The sequence below is a fragment of the Theropithecus gelada genome, chromosome 11 (assembly GCF_003255815.1).
Source record: "Theropithecus gelada isolate Dixy chromosome 11, Tgel_1.0, whole genome shotgun sequence".
In the NCBI taxonomy this organism is placed as follows: domain Eukaryota; kingdom Metazoa; phylum Chordata; class Mammalia; order Primates; family Cercopithecidae; genus Theropithecus; species Theropithecus gelada.
The window spans coordinates 82,160,854-82,181,566 of NC_037679.1; the positions used below are offsets into that span (position 1 = coordinate 82,160,854).

Consider the following 20,713-nt stretch of genomic DNA (forward strand, 5'->3'; position numbering starts at 1 on the left):
GCCCCCCCAAGGTGAGGGCAAAGGGGACAGTGGTGGGGCAAGAGACCCAAATGTGCCAGCCAGACCCTCTCCCTTCCAGAACAGCTCAGACAAAGCTGGTTCTGTCTGGGACTAGATTCCTGCTTGGAAAACAGCCAGGGAGGGTGAGCGGGGAACCCTGAGGACTGAAGCCCTTTTCAGGGACCACAGGGTGTGGTTCTAGGGTACTCTAAGTCAGTGTGGAAGCCAGTTCCCAGGATGACCAGCTGAGGGACAGGCCCACCAGGGGCATTTCCAGGGCCTCCCTGGCCCGTCTTCCTTAGGAATAGGCCCTCCCTTCCCTCCCTGGTGCAGGCGGGTGTGCGGGGCGGGGCGGGGCGTGGGGGCTGAGCCGGCTACCTGCCAATGGCCAGCAGGCACACGATGGTGACAGCCGTGCTGAACTGATCCATGCTTTTCTGGATGACGATGCCGTCAATGGCTCGGCCCGTGTAGTAGGGCAGGAAGGTCTCTCCTGGGGGAGGCAGGGCAGCCTCAGGGACATCTGCAGCCAGGGGAACCTGCACCCTTCCTCCTGAGGCTCCAGAAGTCCACACACCAACCCATCCGCCCGCTCCACCAGTGGGCTTTCCTCCCTCGGCAAACTCTTGCTGCCCATCGTGGGGCCTCAGAGAACAGGGGAGCACTGGGCCTTGCATCCACATAGCCTGCTGGTTCTTATTTGTAGTGGCTACCAGGCATCGAGCCAGGGCTCCCACGGGATGCTTCATTCTCTTCTTTTTTGAGACAGGGTCTCGCTCTGTCCCCCAGGCTGGAATGCAGTGGTGCAATCATAGCTCACTGCAGCATCAAACTCCTGGGCTCACATGATCCTCCTGTCTCAGCCTCCTGAGTAGGGAATACAGGCATGTGCCACCATGCCAGGCTAATTTAATTAATTAATTTATTTATTTTTGTAGAGATGGGGGTCTTACTATGTTGCCCAAGCTGGTCTCAACCTCCCAGGTCGAAGCAATCCTCCCACCTTGGCCTCCCAAAGTACTGGGATTATAGGTATGGGCCCCCACTCCTGACCTTTGTTTCATTCCCTTTGGAGCAGGCCCTGGGATCACCCCGCATTTTACAAATGAGAAAAGTTAATTTAATTTGTTTTTATTTTTATTTTTGTAAAACATTTTCTTTCTTTTTTTTTTTTTTTTTTAACTTTTTGAGACAGGGTTTCGCTCTTGTTGCCCAGGCTGGAGTGCAGCCTCAACCTCCTGGGCTCAGTGGATCCTCCCACCTCAGACTCCTAAGTAGCTGGGACTACAGGCACGCGCCACCAGGCCTAGCTAAATTTTTTGTACTTTTTTGTAGAGACGAGGTTTCGCTAGGCTGCCCAGGCTGGTCTCTAACTCCTGGGCTCAAGCGATCCACCCACCTCAGCTTCCCAAAGTGCTGGGGTTACAGGCCTGAGTCACAGTACCCGGCTGAAAGTGAAGTTGAATCAGAAGACTCGCCCAGGCCACATGGCAATCAGTGGCTGATTGACACCAAAGTTGATTTCATTCTTCTCACTGGGTTCAGAATCCAAATTCTAGAACCTCACAAGATGTTGCTATTCTGGTTCCAGGCAATGCCGGAAATTGCCACCCCACCCCTCCTGGTGGGGCACTTGACACCTTGCTGGGTGCTTTCCTACCCACTTGCCTTACTGTGTTTTCACAACAATCCTGGGGTGGAATGCGAGACTCAGAGAGGCTGAGAAATTTACTCCGGGTCACACAGCAAGGGGAAAGGGTGGGACTGAAACCTAAACTGGCTTCCAATCTGGGGGCTCTTTCTTCTCCCTTCCTGCTGTGGTCTGAATGCATCTCCCAGAATTTATACATTGAAACACAATCACAATGGGATGGTGAGTAAGTCACAAGGACAGAGCTCTCCAGGATGGGATGAGGGCCTTTTTCAAAGGACTTGTGAGCCTGGTTTGCCGTCTCTCGCCCTTCCACCTTCTGCAGTGTGAGGACACGGCAGTCTTCCCCTCCGGAGGACACAGCAAGGAGGGACCATCTTGGAAGCAGAGAGTGGCCTTCACAACACCAAGCCTGCTGGCACCTTGATCTGGGACTTCCCAGCCTTCAGAACAGTGAGAAATCAGTTTCTCTTGTTTCTAAATGACCCAGTCTGTGGTATTTTGTTAAAGCAGCAGAAACGAGACTCCCCCGGCAATAATCTGGAATGCCCACTCCCCTCTTATGGAAATAGTGGTGTCACCAGGCCAGGCCCTTGTTCATCCCAGGACCTGTTCCTGTTTCCACTGAAGTTCTTTCCATGAGCAGAGCCAGGTTTGGGGCTGGGTATACAGTAGGTGCTCAATAAAGGTTAGGGAATGAACCCCGGGCAGGTCTGGCTAGCACTGTCTGACCTGGCTCAGACATGTGGATAGTGAGACTTTCTGTGCAGTTCTGGTGCCCTCTGCTGGGACCATGAGGTGGCAGCCTAGAGGGCCTGTGTCCCCACAGTCCTTGGCCAGACGGGGTCTCCAGCCAAGGCTGCAGAGTTCTGCCCAGCCTGAATTTCTGCCTCAGTTTACCCACAGAAAAGAAGAGGGCAATGGTGAGCTGTGACAGCATTTTGGTTCCAGCAAGCACCAATGCTAATAATCGCCCTACTGGGTACCAGGGGCTGTGCATGCCGGCAAACTGTCCTGCCGAACCTGCACAAGAATTACGCGAAACTCTCCAATGTACCAGCAAACAGACCATTTCCAGAACCCGACCACTTTCACTGCCTCTACTGCCCCGACCCTGGTCCAAGTCATTCACCTCATTGGGACTATCTCAGTAGCCTGCTCTCAACTTTGCTCACATCAGCCTGTTCACACAGCAGACGGCAGGATCCTGTTGGAACTAACTCAGATCTTGTTGTCCCTCAGCTCAAAACAGTCCAAAGCCCCCTTCTCATCCAGTGAGATGGTAAAAGCCAAAGTCTTTACAATACCCCAAAGGACCTGCATGACTGAACTGCTAGCAGAGACCTTTGTCTTCTCCCCACTCCATCTCACTCCCTCTGCTCTAGCTAACTGGTGTCTCCTCTTGAACAACTGGACACCTTCCTGCCTCAGGACCTTTGCATGGGCTGGTCCTTCTGCCTGGAGTGCTCTTACTAGAGACGTCTTTTTTTTTTCTGAGATGGAGTCTCAGTCTGTTACCCAGGCTGGAGTGTAGTGGCATGACCTCAGCTTACTGTAACCTCCACCTCCCAGGTTCAAGTGATTCTCATGCCTCAGCCTCCCAAGTAGTTGGGATTACAGGTGACTGCCACAACGCCCGGCTAAATTTTATATATGTGTGTGTATATATATATATATATTTTTTTTTTTTTCTTTTTTTGAGACGGAGGCTCACTCTGTCGCCCAGGCTGGAGTGTATTGGCATAATTTTGGCTTGCTGCCACCTCTGCCACCCGGGTTCCAGTGACTCTCCTGCCTCAGCCTCCCGAGTAGCTGGGATTACAGATGACTGCCACTGTGCCCGGCTAATTTTTGTATTTTTAGTAGAGACGGAGTTTCACCATGTTGGCCAGGCTGATCTTGAACTCCTGACCTTGTGATCTACCTACCTTGGCCTCTCAAAGTGCTGGGATTATAGGTGTGAGCCACTGCGCCCAGCCTAAATTTTATATTTTTATTAGAGACAGGGTTTCATCATGTTGCCCAGGCTGGTCTCGAACTCCTGACCTCAAGTGATCTGCCCGCCTCGGCCTCCCAAAATGCTGGGATTACAGGTGTGAGCCACCGCACCCAGCCGCTTACCCCAGATATCTGCTCCCCTACCTTCTTCAAGTGTCAAAGGCTACCCAGTAATCCTATAGGTTTGGTACAATTATTCCTTCCATTTGTGGAAATGTATTCTTTCCACAGAAGAGGAAATTGAGGCTCAGAGAGATTAAGTCACTTGCCCAAGTTTATACATTTGGTTTACCATGAAATCCATATTAAAGAATCTTAGGCTACAGAAGGTAGCTCACACCTGCAATCCCAGCACTTTGGGAGGCCGAGGTGGGAGGATCACTTAAGCTGGAGAGGTCAAGGCTGCACTGAGCTGTGATTGGTCCACCGTACTCCAGCCAGCCTGGGTGACAGAGGGAGGCCCTGCCTCAAAAAAAAAAAAAAAAAAAAAGAAAGAAAGAAAAAAAGGACTCCATTTGTTTTTGGGATGGAGGTTCGCTTTTGTTGCCCAGGCTGGGGAGTAAATGGCGCGATCTCCGCTCACAGCAACCTCTGCCTCCCAGGTTCAAACGCATCTCCTGCCTCAGCCTCCTGAGTAGCTGGGATTACAGGCATGCGCCACCACACCTGGCTAATTTTGCATTTTTAGTAGAGACAGGGTTTCACCACGTTGGCCAAGCTAATCTTGAACTCCTGACTTCAAGTGATCCGCCCACCTCAGCCTTCCAAAGTGTTAGGATTACAGGCGTGAGCCACCACACTTGGCCTCTAAAGAACCTTAATTTAATAAGAGATACTCAACCTTAAAACTAACATTTCCCAATTGGTGGTTTTTTTATTTTTGTTTGTTTGTTTGAAGATTCTGAGGGTACAGAAAGGCTGGGCACTGCTGAATGCGTGTTGATTGAAAAATAATTATTAATTATCATAGTACCTAACTGTTTTTTTTTTGAGATGAGGTGTTGCTGTGTTGCCCAGGCTGGTCTCAAACTCCTGAGCCAAAGCAACCCTCCCTCCTTGGCCATCCAAGTAGTTGGGATCACAGGTGTGTGCCATTGTATCTGGCCCTGACACTGATTAAGTATTTACTTGTGCTAGGCACCAAGGCCTCCTCTCACTTCTTTCTCACAATACCCTAACAAAGCCCTCACTTCAGAATGGGCAAGTGAGCACTGGCCAGGTGAATAACTTGCCTAAAGTTATCAAAGAAGTTGGGGGGCTGAGCTGCGAGTCTGTGCCCTGACTCTTGATGCAATCCTGCAAGCAGGGAAAATGTGCTCAGCAGTATTTGAGGATGTCTGCATTCCTCGACCACACAGCAGCTGACGGCAGGGCCCCAGCAGGCAGGGTAAACAAGGCCATGGCACAGAGCGCTATCTGTCTGCACAGGCATGACAGTCATTCATTTATTCATTCAGTGAGCCCGTCTCTGTGCCAGCTACTGGGATCCAGGGTGAGTCAGACCTAGCCCCTGCCCCTGAGGGGCTCAGGACCTCGGAGGGGAGGCAGGAGGGTGAATGCATAACAGGGTCTTGCTATGTTGGCCAGGTTGGTCTTGAACTCCTGGCCTCAAGTGATCCTCCTGCCTCAGACTCCCAAAGTACTGGGATTTTAGGCATGAGCCACTGTGCCCAGCATAAATGCATAGTTTTTTGTTTTTTTTTTTTTGAGATGGAGTCTCACTTTGTTGCCCAGGCTGGAGTGCTGTGGCACAATCTTAGCTCACTGCAGCCTCCACCTCCTGGGTTCAAGAGATCCTCCTGCCTCAGCCTTCTGAGCAGCTGGGATTACAGGCGGCTGCCACCACACCCAGCTAATTTTTGTATTTTTAGTAGTGACAGGGTTTTGCCATATTGTCCAGGCTGGTCTCGAACTCCTAACCTCAGGTGATCTGCAGGCCTCGGCTCCCCAAAGTGCTGGGATTACAGACGTGAGCCACTGCGCCTGGCCTGAATGCATGATTTTTATGTCATAAAAGCTATAACTGAGGTGCAGACAAAGTTGCCACAGTCGGCAGAATCTAAGGTGGCTTCCTAAGGAGGGGACTTTTGGGCTTCCCAGCATGAGCAGGAGAAACTGTCTGGTTGAACAGGAAGGGGTCATCCCAGTCCCCACAGCTGCTAGCGTTTACTGGGAGCTGTCTACGTGCCAGGAGCTGTCTGAGGTATCTCACTCATGTGGATTCCCTGACCCTTCCAATCCCAGTAGGAGGGTACTACGATGCCCATGTCACAGAAGAGGAGGCTAAGACTTAGAGGGGTTAAATAACTTGCCTAACCTCACACAGCTGTTGAGGGGATGGGACTGAGAGGGCAGAGATGGATCATAGGAGAATAGGGCTGCAGAGTCAGGGCCAGCTCTGGGTTTGCCTGTCCTCTTTCAGAACATTCTGGCATTGTTACTGCATTGTCACCTCTCCAGGCTCTGTCTCTGTCAATTAACATTTTTATTTTATTATTTTTTTATTATTATTTTTTTGAGACGGAGTCTCACCTGTCACCTAGGCTGGAGTGCAGTTGTGTGATCTTGGCTCACTGCAACCTCTGCCTCCCAGGTTCAAGCAATTCTCCTGCCTCAGCCTCCCCAGTAGCTGGAATTACAGGCATATGCCAACACATCTGGCTAAGTTTTATATTTTTAGTAGAGATGGGGTTTCACCATGTCGCCAGGCTTGTCTCGAACTCCTGACCTCAAGTGATCCACCCACCTGGGCCTCCCAAAATGTTGGGATTACAGGTGTGAGCCACAATGCCCGGCCTAAAATTTTTAAAACTCATAATAGCTAACAACCCTGAGCACTTACCACGACAAGCCAAGCTCTGTACTTAGTCCTTCTATTTTTTGTTTTTTTTGTTGTTGTTGTTGTTGTTGTTGTTTTTTGTAGAGACAGGGTCTTGCTCTGTTGCCCAGGCTGGAGTGCAGTGGCGTCATCATGGCTCACTACAACCTCAAACTCCTGAGCTCAAGGGATCCTCCCACCTCAGCCTCCTGAGTAGCTGGGACTATAGGCAAGTACCACCATGCCCAGCTAATTAAAAAAAAATTTTTTTTAGAGTCAGGGTCCTGCTATGTTGCCCAGAGTGGTCTCAAACTCCTGGGCTCAAGTGATCCTGTAGCCTTGGCCTCCCAAAGTGCTGGGATTAGACATGAGCCACTGCACCCAGCTCTCCTGTTTTTTTCAGCATCTAAAACATCAGGAAATAAGGACTCTAACAATCCTCGTTGCACAGAGGAAGGGAGGCTCAGAAAGGCTGGAGAACTTGCGCAGGGCCATGCAGCTGGGTAGGGAGCAGGACAGGGATTTGTGCCCAGGCCTCGTTGCCCCCAGAACCTGTGGAGCTCCAACCCTGCAGTGCCACCTTCCCACCTGTGTTGCTGAGTGGTGCCTTCAAACTGTTTGGACCAGACTCACAGGCACAAATACATTTCACATCACAAACCAGGCCACACTTGCACGTAGGCACACACAACTAAAATATTAATAACAGTGTCACAAATCAACGCTGCATCTTTCCACAAGCAACACACTCTGATGTTTGCTTTTTTTTTTTTTGTGATCTGCCTGCCTTGACCTCCCAAAGTGCTAGGATTACAGGCATGAGCCACCACGCCTGCCCACTCCGATGTTTTCTAGTCTATTCTCTGATGATCCCAGCTCCAGGAATTTATTCTACAGATCCATCCACATTCATATGAAATGTGTATGAACAGAATTATTCACATGCAGGCCGGGCGCAGTGGCTCATGCCTGTAATCCTAGCATTTTGGGAGGCCAAGGCAGGTGGATCGCTTGAACTCAGGAGTTCGAGACCAGTCTGGCCAACACGGAGAAACCATGTCTCTACTAAAAATATAAAAATTAGCCAGTTGTGGTGGCAGGCGCCTGTAATCCCAGCTACTTGGGAGGCTGAGGCAAGAGAATCGCTTGAACCCGGGAAATGGAGGTTGTGGTGAGCCAAGATGGCTCCAGTCTGGGTGACAGAGTAAGACTCTGTCTCAAAAAAAAAAAATTATTCATGTTCAGAGGAAAAGGCTCAAAATAACCCGAGTCAAATGATGGGAGACCAACTAAATAATCCATGGTATATACAATGGAATATTATGCAGCCAAATAAAACAATGAGGTACTGGTTGGGAAAATTCCAGAACACATTGTTAAGTGAAAAGAGCAAAACATAAAACAATGTGGGTGAGAGGTGGGGGAGTGACGTATGCTCTTTTGATGTGCTTGTAGCTGCATAAGGAAAAGCTGGGAACATGCACAAGAACTGATTAAGAAAGAGTGTTTTCCTGGCCACCTGGGAGTTTCTGGATCCTTTTCCTGCAGTTAGCCCTAGGCAGGATGATCAGGGTAGAATTAGAAGTGAAACACAGTCAGGCATTGTGGCTTGTGCCTGTAATCCCAGTGCTTTGAGAGGCCAAGGTGGGAGGACCACTTGAGCCCAGGAATTCGAGATCAGCCTGGACAACATAGTGAGATCCTATCTCTACAAGTTTTTTTTTTTAAATTAGCTGGGTGTGGTGCACACGCCTGTAGTCCCAGCTATTCCGGAGACGGAGGTGGGGGTATTACTTGAGCCTGGGAGGTTGAAGCGGCCATAAGCTGTGATCATGCCACTGCACTACAGCCTGGGCAACAGAGTGAGACCCTGTCTAAAAAGAAAAAAAACAGGTAGGTGTGGAACTCATAGTTTCCTTTTTCTTCTCTTGTCTTTTACTTTTTCCTTTTATAAATTGAGATGGGGTCTTGTCATGTTGCCCAGGCTGGTCTTGAACTCCTGGGCTCAGGCAATCTTCCCACCTTGGCCTCCCAAAGTGCTGGGATTACAGGCGTGAGCCACCGTGCCTGGCCTATTTTTTCATTTTAATTTACATAAAATAGAAATGGGGCAGGCACTGTGGCTCACACCTATAATCCCAGCACTTTGGGAGGCCAAGACCAGAGGATCACCTGAGGTCAGAAGTTCGAGATCAGCATGGCCAACATGGCAAAACCCCGTCTCTACTAAAAATACAAAAATTAGCTGGGCGTGGTGGCACGTGCCTGTAGTCCCAGCTACTCGGGAGGCTGAGGCAGGAGAATCACTTGAAGCTGGGAGGCAGAGGTTGCAGTGACCTGAGACTGTGCCACTGCACTCCAGCCTGGGCAACAGAGCAAGACTACGTTTCGAAAAAATAAATTAAATAAATAAATAAAATAAAATAAAATAAAATAGAAATGCATTCTTGCTATGTTGCCCAGGCTGGTCTTGAACTCCTGGGCTCAAGTGATCTTCCCACCTCAGCCTCCCAAAGTGCTAGGATTATCAATATGAGCCACCATGCCTGGCCTGTTTTCCTTTTCGAATCAGTTTGATGTCTGAACCATGTAAGTAAAATCTTTAAAATCTAAGGCAGTCATATTCACCTAATTTGATTTTCTGCTGGCCACGTGTCCCCGAGGTCCTTACTTACCCAGAGCTGCCACGATGAGGAAGAAAGAGGCGGCCACGAGGAAGGCCACATCGGGCTTAGTGTAGGAGAGCAGCTTCTGCAGCGTGGCCCCAGACGCCTGCTCGGGCGGTGGCAGGCCACTCCCAGGGAAGCCCTCGGCCTCAGTGGCCGCCCCTGGCTCCAGGGCCTGGGTGCTTGGTCGCACAGTGGACAGCAGCCACCAGAGCAGGAAGGATGCGCCAAGTGAAATGTACGTCCACACGAACAGGGCCCAGAACCAGGGGTCCCGGATGGGCCTGCGCACCTCTGAGAAGAGCAGCAGCTTCACCATGGCGTAGATGCCCACGAAGAGGCACACGAGGGTGATGACCAGCCATGAGGCCCGCAGCCGCCGGGGCCCCAGCGCACTGTTCTTGGCCACACCAATGGTGGCCCCCAGCAGCAGGCAGCTGCGGTACAGGCAGGCTGCCCAGAGGTCCAGCACCGAGTCAAAGATGTTGAAGTGGCGGATGTCCTCCAGAAGGCTGCGGTCCAGGTGACTGAAGACATAGATGGCCGTGGTCACGCAGATGTCCACACTCATGAAGGCCAAAGTCACCACCACCGCCTTCCACAGCCGCATCCTGCTGGCTGAAGGTGGGCGGGTGCTGAGGGCCAGGTTGTAGCTCACGGGGGCAAGGCCATCATCGTCCACAGGGCGAGGCCAGGCCTGTAGGGACAACAGCAAACATCAGCACAAGGGGTTCGGGTTTGCCACTCGCTGGCTGTGTGACCTTGAGAAAGTCACTTGACATCTCTGAGCCTTCGTTTTCTCACCTGTAAAATGGCAATATCAACTTCCTGGGGTACTACGAAGATTCCACTCATTCAAGGGATACTTATTGAGTGCCCACTGTGGCCAGGTGCTGTTCTTTGTTTTTTGTGTCATGAACAAAAGTAACAAAGATCCCTGCTCTCCTGGAGATGACATACTCATGCAGGAGACAGATAATAAGGAAATGGGTCAGGCGAGGTGGCTCACGCCTGTAATCCCAGCACTTTGGGAGGCTGAGGTAGGTGGATCACCTGAGGTCAGGAGTTTAAGAACAGACTGGGATGTGTGTATTGTGAGGCCACGGTTGGAGGATCCCTTGAGGCTAGGAGTTGGAGAGCAGCCTGGGCAACAGGGTGAGACCCTGTCTTAAAAATAAATAAATAAATGAGTGTGGTAGCATGCTCCTGTAGTCCAAGCTACTTGGGAGGCCAAGACGGGGGGATCGCTTCAGCCTGGGAGTTTGAGGCTCTGGCTCCAGGGCCTGGGTACCTGGCCGCATGGTGGACAGCAGCCACCAGAGCAGGAAGCTACAGTGAGCTATGATCATGCCACTGCACTCCAGCCTTGGTGACAGCAAGATCCTATCTCTAAAAAAAAAAAAAAAAAATTTTTTTTTTTTTTGAGACGGAGTTTCGCTCTTTTTGCCCAGGCTGGAGTGCAATGGCGTGATCTCGGCTCACTGCAGCTTCCACCTCCCAGGTTCAAGCGATTCTCCTGCCTCAGCCTCCCGAGTAGCTGGGATTACAGGTGGCCGCCATCACGCCTGGCTAATTTTGTATTTTTAGTAGAGATGGGGTTTCTTCACGTTGGTCAGGCTGGTCTTGAACTCCTGACCTCAGGTGATCCACCCGCCTTGGCCTCCCAAAGTGCTGGGATTACAGGCATGAGCCACCGCGCCTGGCCTAAAAATTTTTTTTAGTTAAAAAAAAAGAGATAAGGGTTATGGCAGAAAAAAGAGGGGGGTGAACAGGATAGGGGTGAGGGAAGAGAGAGATCAATTTTATTTTATTTATTTATTTTTTTTGAGACAGAGTCTTGCTCTGTCGCCCAGGCTGGAGTACAGTGGTGCGATCTACAGGTACCCCACCACCATGCCCAGCTAACTTTTGTATTTTTTTAGGGGTTTCACCATGTTAGCCAGGCTATTCTTAAACACCTGACCTCAAGTGATCTGCCTGCCTCGGTATCCCAAAGTGCTGGGAACACAGGTGTGAGCCACTGCGCCGGGCCAAAGATCAGTTTTAAATAGGGGGCCAGAGAAGACCTCGTTGGGTAGGTAACACTTGAGCAAGACTTGAAAGAGGTACGGAAGTCTGCCAAGTGGCTATCTGGGGAAAAGCACTTGGCACAGGTGAAACAGTGCCAGAGCCCCGAGGCAGGAGTAGCCCTTGGGAAGGCAGCAAGGCCCCATGAGGTCAGAGAGGGTGGGGAGCATCTGGAGCATTTTGCATCGATAATGAGAACGAAGCTGAGATAAGCAGAGTTTAATAAACAGCCTCTGTCTTTACTACCACTACTAATTTCTCTGAACCTGTTTCCTCATTCGCAAAATGTGAGTGTGAGGTTCAAGGTGTCAGTTCTGGGCAGAGTACCTGGTGCATAATTGCTGCTGATTGTAATCAACCATATACAGTGTGTGCTTAATAAATATCTGTCCACTTTTCTCCTCTCCACATCAGGCCTTCTATCTCTGCAACCCCAAATGAACTGTTTTGGTCTAAGAAAGAACTTCACAGCTGTGGCGTTGGGGGGGGGCTTGCAGGCCGCACAGCAATCCAGAAACCTTGGCATCTGTTTGGAAGTTTCTAGAACCTTTTCCTCCTGCCCAGGTTGGCCCTCGTGCCCAGCCCTAGGCCCCTTTGGTTTTCTGAATCTTGATGTCTGCTTTATCCAAGGCATCTCCTGGCACTGGGTCCCTCAGGACTCTCCCAGAGCTGCAGGGACACCTGGGAAGTGGGCCTAGAGGCCTGAGTTTGTGAGTGGGGCTTGTCCAGGGTAGGGTTAGGACCGGGCTGGGGGGTGTCCCTGGGTGCTACCTCCTGTCTCAGGTCCAGTCCTTCCTCCCCTGGGCCTTTTGTTTTCCCATCTGCAAAATGGGCTGAGCTCTAGATCCCCCAAGAGGAGGGGCGAGGGGCTGGGAGAAAGCGGGGATGACTGTGTCATGGCTGGGAAGGGGCCATCCTGAGAGAGATCCTTTCCCCAAAGCTCTGGCGCCCAGATACACAAACCGCTCACACTATGCCATGATTGGAACCTCACACAATCCCACGAGGTCAGGGTTTCCATAGTCCCACTTACAGTTGGGGAAACTGAGGCACAGAGAGACAAAATCATCTGATCCAGACATTCAGCCAACAAGGGCCCAAGCCAGGACTTGAAGCAGTGAGTGCAGGACCCCAGCATCTGCCTCTCCACCTGTCCACTGCATGCCTGGCACACAGCAAGTGTCTAATAACTACAAGCAGACGGGGATGTAACACTGCACTTCCTGTGAGCCCTGCCCTGCGCCATGTGCTTCAAATTCAGGTGGCTCCACCTATTTAATCCTCACAGCGACTTTGTGAGATGTGCACTCTCATCCCTCCCACTTAACAGATGGAGAAACTGAGGACCAGAGAAGTGAAGATTGCCCAAGATTACACAGCTTCTGAACAGCAGAGCTGGGATGTGGACTCACAGGTGTCCGAGTCTAGAATCTGTGTTCTTCACCCCTAAACTAAGATAACATTCAATATAGAAAATGCTACCAGGGGCCAGGCACGGTGGCTCACATCTCTTGGGAGGCCGAGATGGGCAGATTGCTTGAGCTCACGAGTTCGACTCCAGCCTGGGTAACGTGGCAAAATCCCGTTTCTACTAAAAATACAAAAATTAGCCGAGCATGGTGGCGCATGCCTGTAATCCCAGCAACTCAGGAGGCTGAGGCAGAAGAATCGCTTGAAACAGGGAGGTGGGGGTTGCAGTGAGCCGAGATCGCGCCACTGCACTCCAGCCTGGGTGACAGAGCGAAAGAAAATGCTACTGGGAAGTGTTCATCTAAGGAAAAGGGTTCCCAGCAGAGGGCTGGGCTGTGTGGCAGAGGTGATAAGACTGCTGAGGCTAATTGCTGGCAATGACAGCAGCTGGTGTGAGCTGACACTGGCTCTAGGCACTTACATGCATCAGCACTCACCACAGCTCTATGAAGTAGGTCCTATCATTATCCCCATTTTACAGTTAGGAAAACTGAGGAACAGAGAGAGAGGTTAAGTGACCTGCCCTGGGTCACACAAGCTAGGAAGTGACCAAGCTGGGATGTGAACCCTGGCCATTGAGTTCCAAAATCTGTACTCTCAACTCCAGAGCTCCAATCCTTCAAAACAGCCTCTCCAGGAGGTAGGCACAAACCCTGCTGATTCTGAGAAGGGGTCTGAGATGCAGAGGGGGAATGGAGTGGGGGGATATAACGACCCCCAAGCCTGGGCCCTGCTTTCACCCCCGCACGTCCAGGCACACTGAAGCCCATCACAGAGATGACAGTTGCTTAGTCAGCAGCTGCCCCTCCAAAGATGGTCAGGGCCGAGCAGGGTCAAGGGCAGGGGGAAGTGGTAGGATGGTTGGACACCCCCAGCCCAGGTCCTCCCTCCCTCCCCAGCCCTGCCTGTGCTGCCCACGCAGGCTCTTGTCTGCTGCAATGCAGAGGCCATGGGGAGCGAGCGAGTGGGTGAGCTCCAGTCGGAGCCCAGGGAGGGAAGCTCCTGGCCCAATGCCATTCCAGGCCTCCCAGCCAAGCCACTGCCCTCTGCACCAGGTGCTGCCAGCCGCCTCAGCTGCTGCTTTCCTCGTGGTGGGCACATGGGGTCCCTCAGTCCCCAGAAAGGGGCTGGGGCTCAGAAGTGGAAAAGGAGGCAGATCCACAAGAGACTCAAAAGCTGGACAGCAGCCCAGGGGCTTGGCTGACTCTCCCAACTTGACTCCCAGCCTCTGGGGGAGTTCCTTCCCCATCCCCTGACAGCCCAGGGTACCAGTCATGCCCCCCACCTCCAGGAGCCTATTTATCTTCATCAGAGTAAACAAAATTTCAAACACCCATATCACAGACCACCAAAGCCACATTTTGCAGATGGGGAAACTGAGGCCCAGAGAGGGAGGGGTGAGGCTTGTCTCAGGTCATCCAGCAGGCTGGGGCACAGCAGTGCTAGCACCTGAGTCCCTGCCCCCAAGCACTAGTCCTTCTACCACAGGCTCCCAGCAGAGTGGAATCCAGCCCCGGGTCGGGTTACAGTCCTCGGTGGGGACAGTTACTCCGTTATTTTTGAAGCTACTGGGCAGAAGTGTGACCACCAGCCAAGGCTGCTTAGAGGCCTGTCCCCGCTCTCCATCTGCCTGACTCAGAGGATGCGCTGGGCTTGGCCAGGTGGAGCTAGAGGGCAAATTGTGAGCACATGGGTGACCTGCTTGGCCCGAGGGACAAGGACAAGGACAAGGTGGTGGCCAGAACAGGCCCCGCCTAGAACGGGACAAGGCCCAGGAAGACACGGGTGGCTCGCCCTGACTCCGCGCACTAAAGAATGGCACAGGATGAGCAAGTGGCCCTGTCCCCACCAGGGGTCTTGTCAAAGGCTTTTCTTCCCAGGATAGGAGATGTTGGTTGGGGTATCTCTAGGCGTCAGCTGCAGAGAAGGCCAGAAGACGATAGATAGCAGTTATTATGACACTGCAACAGAGACCCTTTGCAGAGAAGGCCAAGAGACAATAGATAAAAGTTATTATGACGCTGCAACAGAGACCCTTCACCGGGCCCTACTATGTGCCTGGCACCTCCCAACGCAGCCAGGCCTCCCCACTTCCCTGGGAGGACCCTGTGGTCATCAGCTTCGTTTTACAGCTAGGGAGAAAGAAGAGGTTAAGTGACACGCAGAAAAAGGACGAAGGCAGGATGGAGACCCGCATCCAGGTTCTCCAGGATCTCCAGGATAGAGACTCGGGGGAGGGCCTGCCCAGGCTATTCAGGGACTACAAGAAAAGGGGCCAAAGAACTTGGGTGGCCCAGTGGCCTCAGTTCACCCCTGACATGGTGAGCTTTTCACCCCGGCATGGGCCCAGACCTGGACAAGCCCATTCCATTCGCTGCGCAGCAAAGCACTGGCTGACGGAGGCCCGCTGGGTGTGAGGGCGTGACTGTGGGGGTCTCTGGCTCTGGGGTAGGACCGGGCTGGGTCTGCATGGGTCCATCCTGATTTCATCCCTGCTGAACCTCCCGCAGCCCACGTGGGGCCCAGCCTCACTCTGGGACTTGAGAAGCTGTCTCAGGTGCTCTCAGCTCTAGGGGAGGCAAAGAGAGGTGCCAGGTGCCCTCCCTCCAAGCCTCCTCTTGTCACCTGGCCCTGCCCCATCCGGAAAAGGGGAATGGAAGCCACTCCATCTCCAGGGGGTAGGGCAGAGGCGGGGATCCTGTCAGCCCAGCTTAAAGCTGTCTCAGTTAATGTCAGGCCGGGGGAGGAGGCTTTTTTTTTTTTTTACAGAGGCCCAGAAATAAAGGAGGCTCCCCTGGGAACCTGCAGGCCTCACTGCCAGGGTGGATGGTGGGGAGCAGCGGCAGCCCATTGGCCTGCTGGGGAGACTGAGGAAAGGGCTTTGCCCAGGTCAGCAGGCACAGGCCAGATCCCCAGGCTTCTGCCAAAGCCTTGGTGCTCAGGATTCCTGGGAAGCCCGACATGGACAGTAGGAGCCCTCAGAAGACCCGCCAGCCCCGTCCTGGGGGAATAACAGCCATCCCAGGATCCTCCTACACCTCCCATATTTTCCAAGAGGCAGCGGCGCCTGGGGGGTTAAAAAAAATGGCAACATTCGCCCTGCGGGCGCGTAAAGGATGCTGCAGGGATGGGGGCTGGGAGCTGCGGCTGCGGGCGCCGGGAGGGCCCCAGGGAGACTCCCACCTTCAACGGAGATGCCTACTCCCACCGAGGCAGGGGTGCCCAGACGCCCCCCAACCCGTGCCTGGCCTGGCACCCTGGCCTGGAAAGGTCCCAAAACCAGGGGTCCAGGGTGTCTTGCCCTTACCTGTTACCTGGCACCAGGTGAGCTGTGGGAGGGGGCGCGCAGCAGGATCGGGTCTGTGGTGCAGGTTCCGCGCTGCTCATTGGCGACTGCGCCGGACGCGGTGCTCGCTCCGCTCTTCCCGCTGCTCCTCCCCGCCTCCCGCCCGCGCTGCGCCGCTGCAAGGTCGGAGCTGAGCCTGGCGTGCGCTGAGACCGGCTGACGGACGGGGCGGGGCCTAAGGGACGAAGGGGGCGGGGATCCTGGGACAGGGACCGGCAGGGCCTCCCGGGAGGGGCGGGGCCTCATGAGGAGTGGGCGGGCTCTTCTGGACGGGGCGGGGCTCCCGGGGAGGGGGCCGGCGAAGCCTCCGGGTGGGGCGGGGCCTCCTGGGGGCGGGGCCAAAGCTGGCCACCTGCTCACCTGTGGCAAACTCCTCCCACATCTGACCAGCCAGGCCCTCCACACTGCGCGCTCCTCACCTGGAGCCACAGGCCCATCCTGAGGGGGCGGAAATGGTTTCACCTGAAGGAGGTCCGCTTTTTAACTGGTCTTTTTCCCTGGAGGGACAGCTAGCCAGTCCAGGAGGGTGGGTTATGGTCCTCATTCATTCACTCATTCTTTCATTTATTCACCCAACAGATATTTATTCAGTGCCTGCGGCATGCCATATGCCCTTTTAAGCATCTGAAATTAAACAATTAACAAAACAAGATCCTGGCCCTTCTGGAGCTGACATTCTAGTGAGGGTGTCAGACAACATATACAAGCAAATGAGATATATTGGAAGGGAATACATTTTACGGAGAAAATTAGTACAAGATCGGGGATCCGGGGCATTGGAGAGGGGAGGCAGCGATATGTCCTCAGCGACTGCCAGGTGCTGGGAACACAGCTGTGTGTGAAAAGACAGAAAACTCCCAGCCTTCATGGCGTGAAGGGGACAGAACATCAGCAAGTAAGTGCATAAGCCCATTCAGGTACTGGGTGCAGTAAAATAAATAAAACTGGCCGGGCGCGGTGGCTCACACCTGTAATCCCAGCACTTTGGGAGGCCGAGGCGGGCAGATCACGAGGTCAGGAGATCGAGACCATCCTGGCTAACACGGTGAAACCCCGTCTCTACTAAAAAATACAAAAAAATTAGCCGGGCGTGGTGGCGGGCGCCTGTAGTCCCAGCTTCTCGGTAGGCTGAGGCAGGAGAATGGCATCGACCCAGGAGGCGAGGGAGCTTGCAGTGAGCAGAGATCGCACCACTGCACTCCAGCCTGGGCCACAGAGCGAGACTCCGTCTCAAAAAAAATAATAATAAAATAAAAATAAATAAAAAATAAATAAAACTGTGTAAGTGAAAGGTGAGAAGGCGTGAGCCATGGGGAGGGAAGAACATCCTATGCTAAGGCCTGCAAGTTCAAAGGCTCTGAGGTGGGAACCAGCTTGGCCACCTGAGGACCAGAAAAGGGTCCATGGGTCCTGAACCATGGGAAGTGGGGAGTGGGCTTACGGCCCAGAGGGACAGCATGTGAGGCGAGAACTGCCCACATCCCCGGATCCTCCGATCAGGGGCTTTTTTTCCTGAGACAGAGACTCCAGAATGGAGTGCAGTGGCAAGTTAGCTCACTGCAGCCGCCGCCTCCCAGCTTCGAGTGATTCTCCTGCCTCAGCTTCCCGAGTAGCTGGGATTACAGGTGTCCACCACCACGACTGGCTAATTTTTGTATTTCTAGTAGAGATGGGGTTTAGTCATGTTGGCCGGGCTCGTCTCAAACTCCTGACCTCAAGTGATCTGCCCTCCTCGTCCTCCCAAAGTGCTGGGATTAGAGGTGTGAGCCACACATGCCCAGCCCTCTCTGAATTGGAAATGTCCTCTGCTATTTGGTGGGACAGCTTCTTTGGAGGGGAATTTGTTCAGAACTTACAACACTATGTTTTTTTTTTTTTTAACCCAGAAGGAATTTCCTGTACAGATACACCTGTGCAGGGGAGCTAAGGTACTAGCTTAAAGGTAGTTACTACAGGAGCAAAAGTCTGGAAATAACCTAAATACCCTTCCACAGGGAACTGGCCACATAATTAGAGAACACCTGTTCAACAGAATACTCTGTAGCAGGAAAAAAAATAGAAGATATAGAGTTATATAAAGGTATGGAATGACCTCCTAAATGTATTAAGTAAAAACCAAGGAGAGAATAAAGTTGAACCATGTTACTATTTGTGCAAAAACAAAGGCAAATATCTAATTGTACTTGAAGACGATATTTTGGATGGACTGTCCAAAAAGCAGGAGTCGCTCAGAGCTGGGCTCTGTCATTTATGCTGTGTGACCTTAAAGAGGTGACTTTGCCTATATGAGCCTGTTTTCTCATCGGAGAAATGGGGTAATAAAGATATCGACTGCATCAGTTAAAGGTAAAATGTGGGCCGGGCGCGGTGGCTCAAGCCTGTAATCCCAGCACTTTGGGAGGCCGAGACGGGCGGATCACGAGGTCAGGAGATCGAGACCATCCTGGCTAACATGGTGAAACCCCGTCTCTACTAAAAAATACAAAAACTAGCCGGGCGAAGTGGCGGGCGCCTGTGGTCCCAGCTACTCGGGAGGCTGAGGCAGGAGAATGGCGTGAACCCGGGAGGCAGAGCTTGCAGTGAGCTGAGATCCGGCCACCGTACTCCAGCCTGGGCGACAGAGCCAGACTCAGTTTCAAAAAAAAAAAAAAAAAAAAAAAAGGTAAAATGTGACAAGGCCAGTGAGGGCAGCCCCTGGCATGTGATAAACTTTCAGTAAAGGAAAACAAGGATTATTTTTAGGAGAGATGGGATGACTGAACCTTTAGGTAACTATTAGCATAGTATAGCAAAAATCAACAGGAGCTGTCAGAAATGTGAAACGGACAGAAACAAGTCGGCCTCATCACATGCCGTTTCTTCACATGGATGTTGCTTTCCAGTGATCAAGTTTGCAAGCTCTCCAGTCTCTCATTCCTCTGTACCTTTTTTTTTTTTTTTGACGGAGTCTCGCTCTAACATCCAGGCTCACTGCAGCCTCCGCCTCCCAGGTTCAAGCAATCTTTTCACCTCAGCCTCCCGAGTAGCTGGGATTACAGGTATGCACCAACACGCCCAGCTGACTTTTCTACTTTTAGTAGAGACAGGGTTTCACCATGTTGACCAGGCTGGTCTCGAACTCCTGACCTCAGGTGATCCACCCGCCTTGGCCTCCCACGGTGCTAGGATTACAAGCATCAGCCACTGCACCCGGCCTCTCTGTACCTTTGCATAGCTTGTCACCTCTGCCAAGGATGGGCTTCTCAAATCCTGGCCACTGCATCCCTTTTACATATCTGGCCCACTCTCCTTGCACTTGAAACAATCTTAGAATGAGAGCTTGGTGAGGCGGGGAAGGTAAGTTGCAATGCCAGGTGCACTGCAGGAGGCTGTCAGCCTTGTGACAAGGGGAGGGTGAAACAGGTGAGGCACAGGTGAGTGGGGCACCGGTCACTGCCTTCCCAGCATCCTTTCCACCCCCGCCCCCTGCTGTGTGGCAGCCAAGTGGTTCCATTGAATCCCCAGCCTAGTCATAGAGACTGGCTCTGGTAAACTTGGACTAAGAACCATTGTGTGAGTGACTGCTAATGGATACAGTGTCTTTTTGGGTAAGGAATGTTCTAAAAGTTGATTGTGGTGATGGTTGCACAACTCTGTGAATATACTAAAAACTCTTGAATTGTACACTTTAATTTGGTGAATTGTATGGTATGTCAAGTATATCTCAAAAAAGCTATTATTACAAAAAGAAGGCCAGGCAACTGGCTTATGCCTGTAATTCCAGCACTTTGGGAGACCCAGTTGCTACAAACAATTTAAAAAATTAGCTGGGTATAGTGGCACATGCCTGTAGTCCCAGCTACTCAGGAGGCTGAGGTGGGAGGATTGCTTGAACCTGGGATGTTGAGGCTGCAGTGAGCTGTGTTCATACCACTGAACTCCAGCCTGGGCGACACACCCTGTCTCAAAAAAAAAAAAAGAAAAAAATAAAGAAAAAACACTCCATGCCATATGCCATCAAGGAAATGCAAATTAAAACAGCAATGTGGTATCAATACACACATCCTAGAATAGCTGAGATCTGGAGCACTGACAACACCAAACTCTGTCAACGATGAGGAGCAACAGGAACCCTCATTCATCACTGCGGGGGATGCAAAACAGTACAGTCAGGGAGGAAGGCAGTTCGGCAGGTTTTTTTATAAAACTAACTATATTCTTACTACATGATCAAGCAATCACACTTCGTGATATTTACCCAGAGGAATTAAACATTTACGTCTACAGAAACACCTGTCCACAGATGTTTATAGAAGCTTTATTATTATTACTTTTGCGATGGAGTCTCACTCTGTCTCCCAGGCTGGAGTGCAATGGCATGAACTCAGCTCACTGCAACCTCCGCCTCCCAGGGTCAAGCGATTCTCCTGCCTCAGCCTCCTGATCAGCTGGGATTACAGGAGCCTGCCACCATGCCCGGCTAATTTATTTATTTTTTTGAGATGGAGTCTCACTCTGTCACCCAGGCTGGAGGGCAGTGGTGTGATCTCGGCTCACTGCAACCTCCATCTCCTAGGCTCCAGTGACTCTCCTGCCTCAGCCTCCCGAGTACCAGGGATTACAGGGGCACGCCACCATGCCTGGCTAATTTTTGTATTTTTAGTAGAGATGGAGTTTCACCATGTTGGCCAGGCTGGTCTCGAACTTCTGACCTCAGG

General features: G+C 52.0%; 1 protein-coding gene across 4 annotated transcripts in view; it reads right to left on the minus strand.

Annotated features, from left to right (window-relative positions):
* The window catches only part of ABCB9 (ATP binding cassette subfamily B member 9), a 43,547-nt gene extending 27,347 nt beyond the window's left edge, over positions 1-16,200 (minus strand). For all 4 annotated transcript variants that reach the window (XM_025401689.1, XM_025401686.1, XM_025401687.1 and 1 more), the window contains exons 1-3: positions 15,978-16,200; positions 9,143-9,830; positions 379-493 (exon numbers count right to left, since the gene is read on the minus strand). In XM_025401689.1, coding sequence (XP_025257474.1) covers positions 379-493; positions 9,143-9,743 — 716 coding nt within the window. In that variant the 5' untranslated portion in view covers positions 9,744-9,830; positions 15,978-16,200. The remainder of the gene's footprint in view (positions 1-378; positions 494-9,142; positions 9,831-15,977) is intronic.
* Between the last annotated feature and the right edge of the window lie 4,513 nt (positions 16,201-20,713).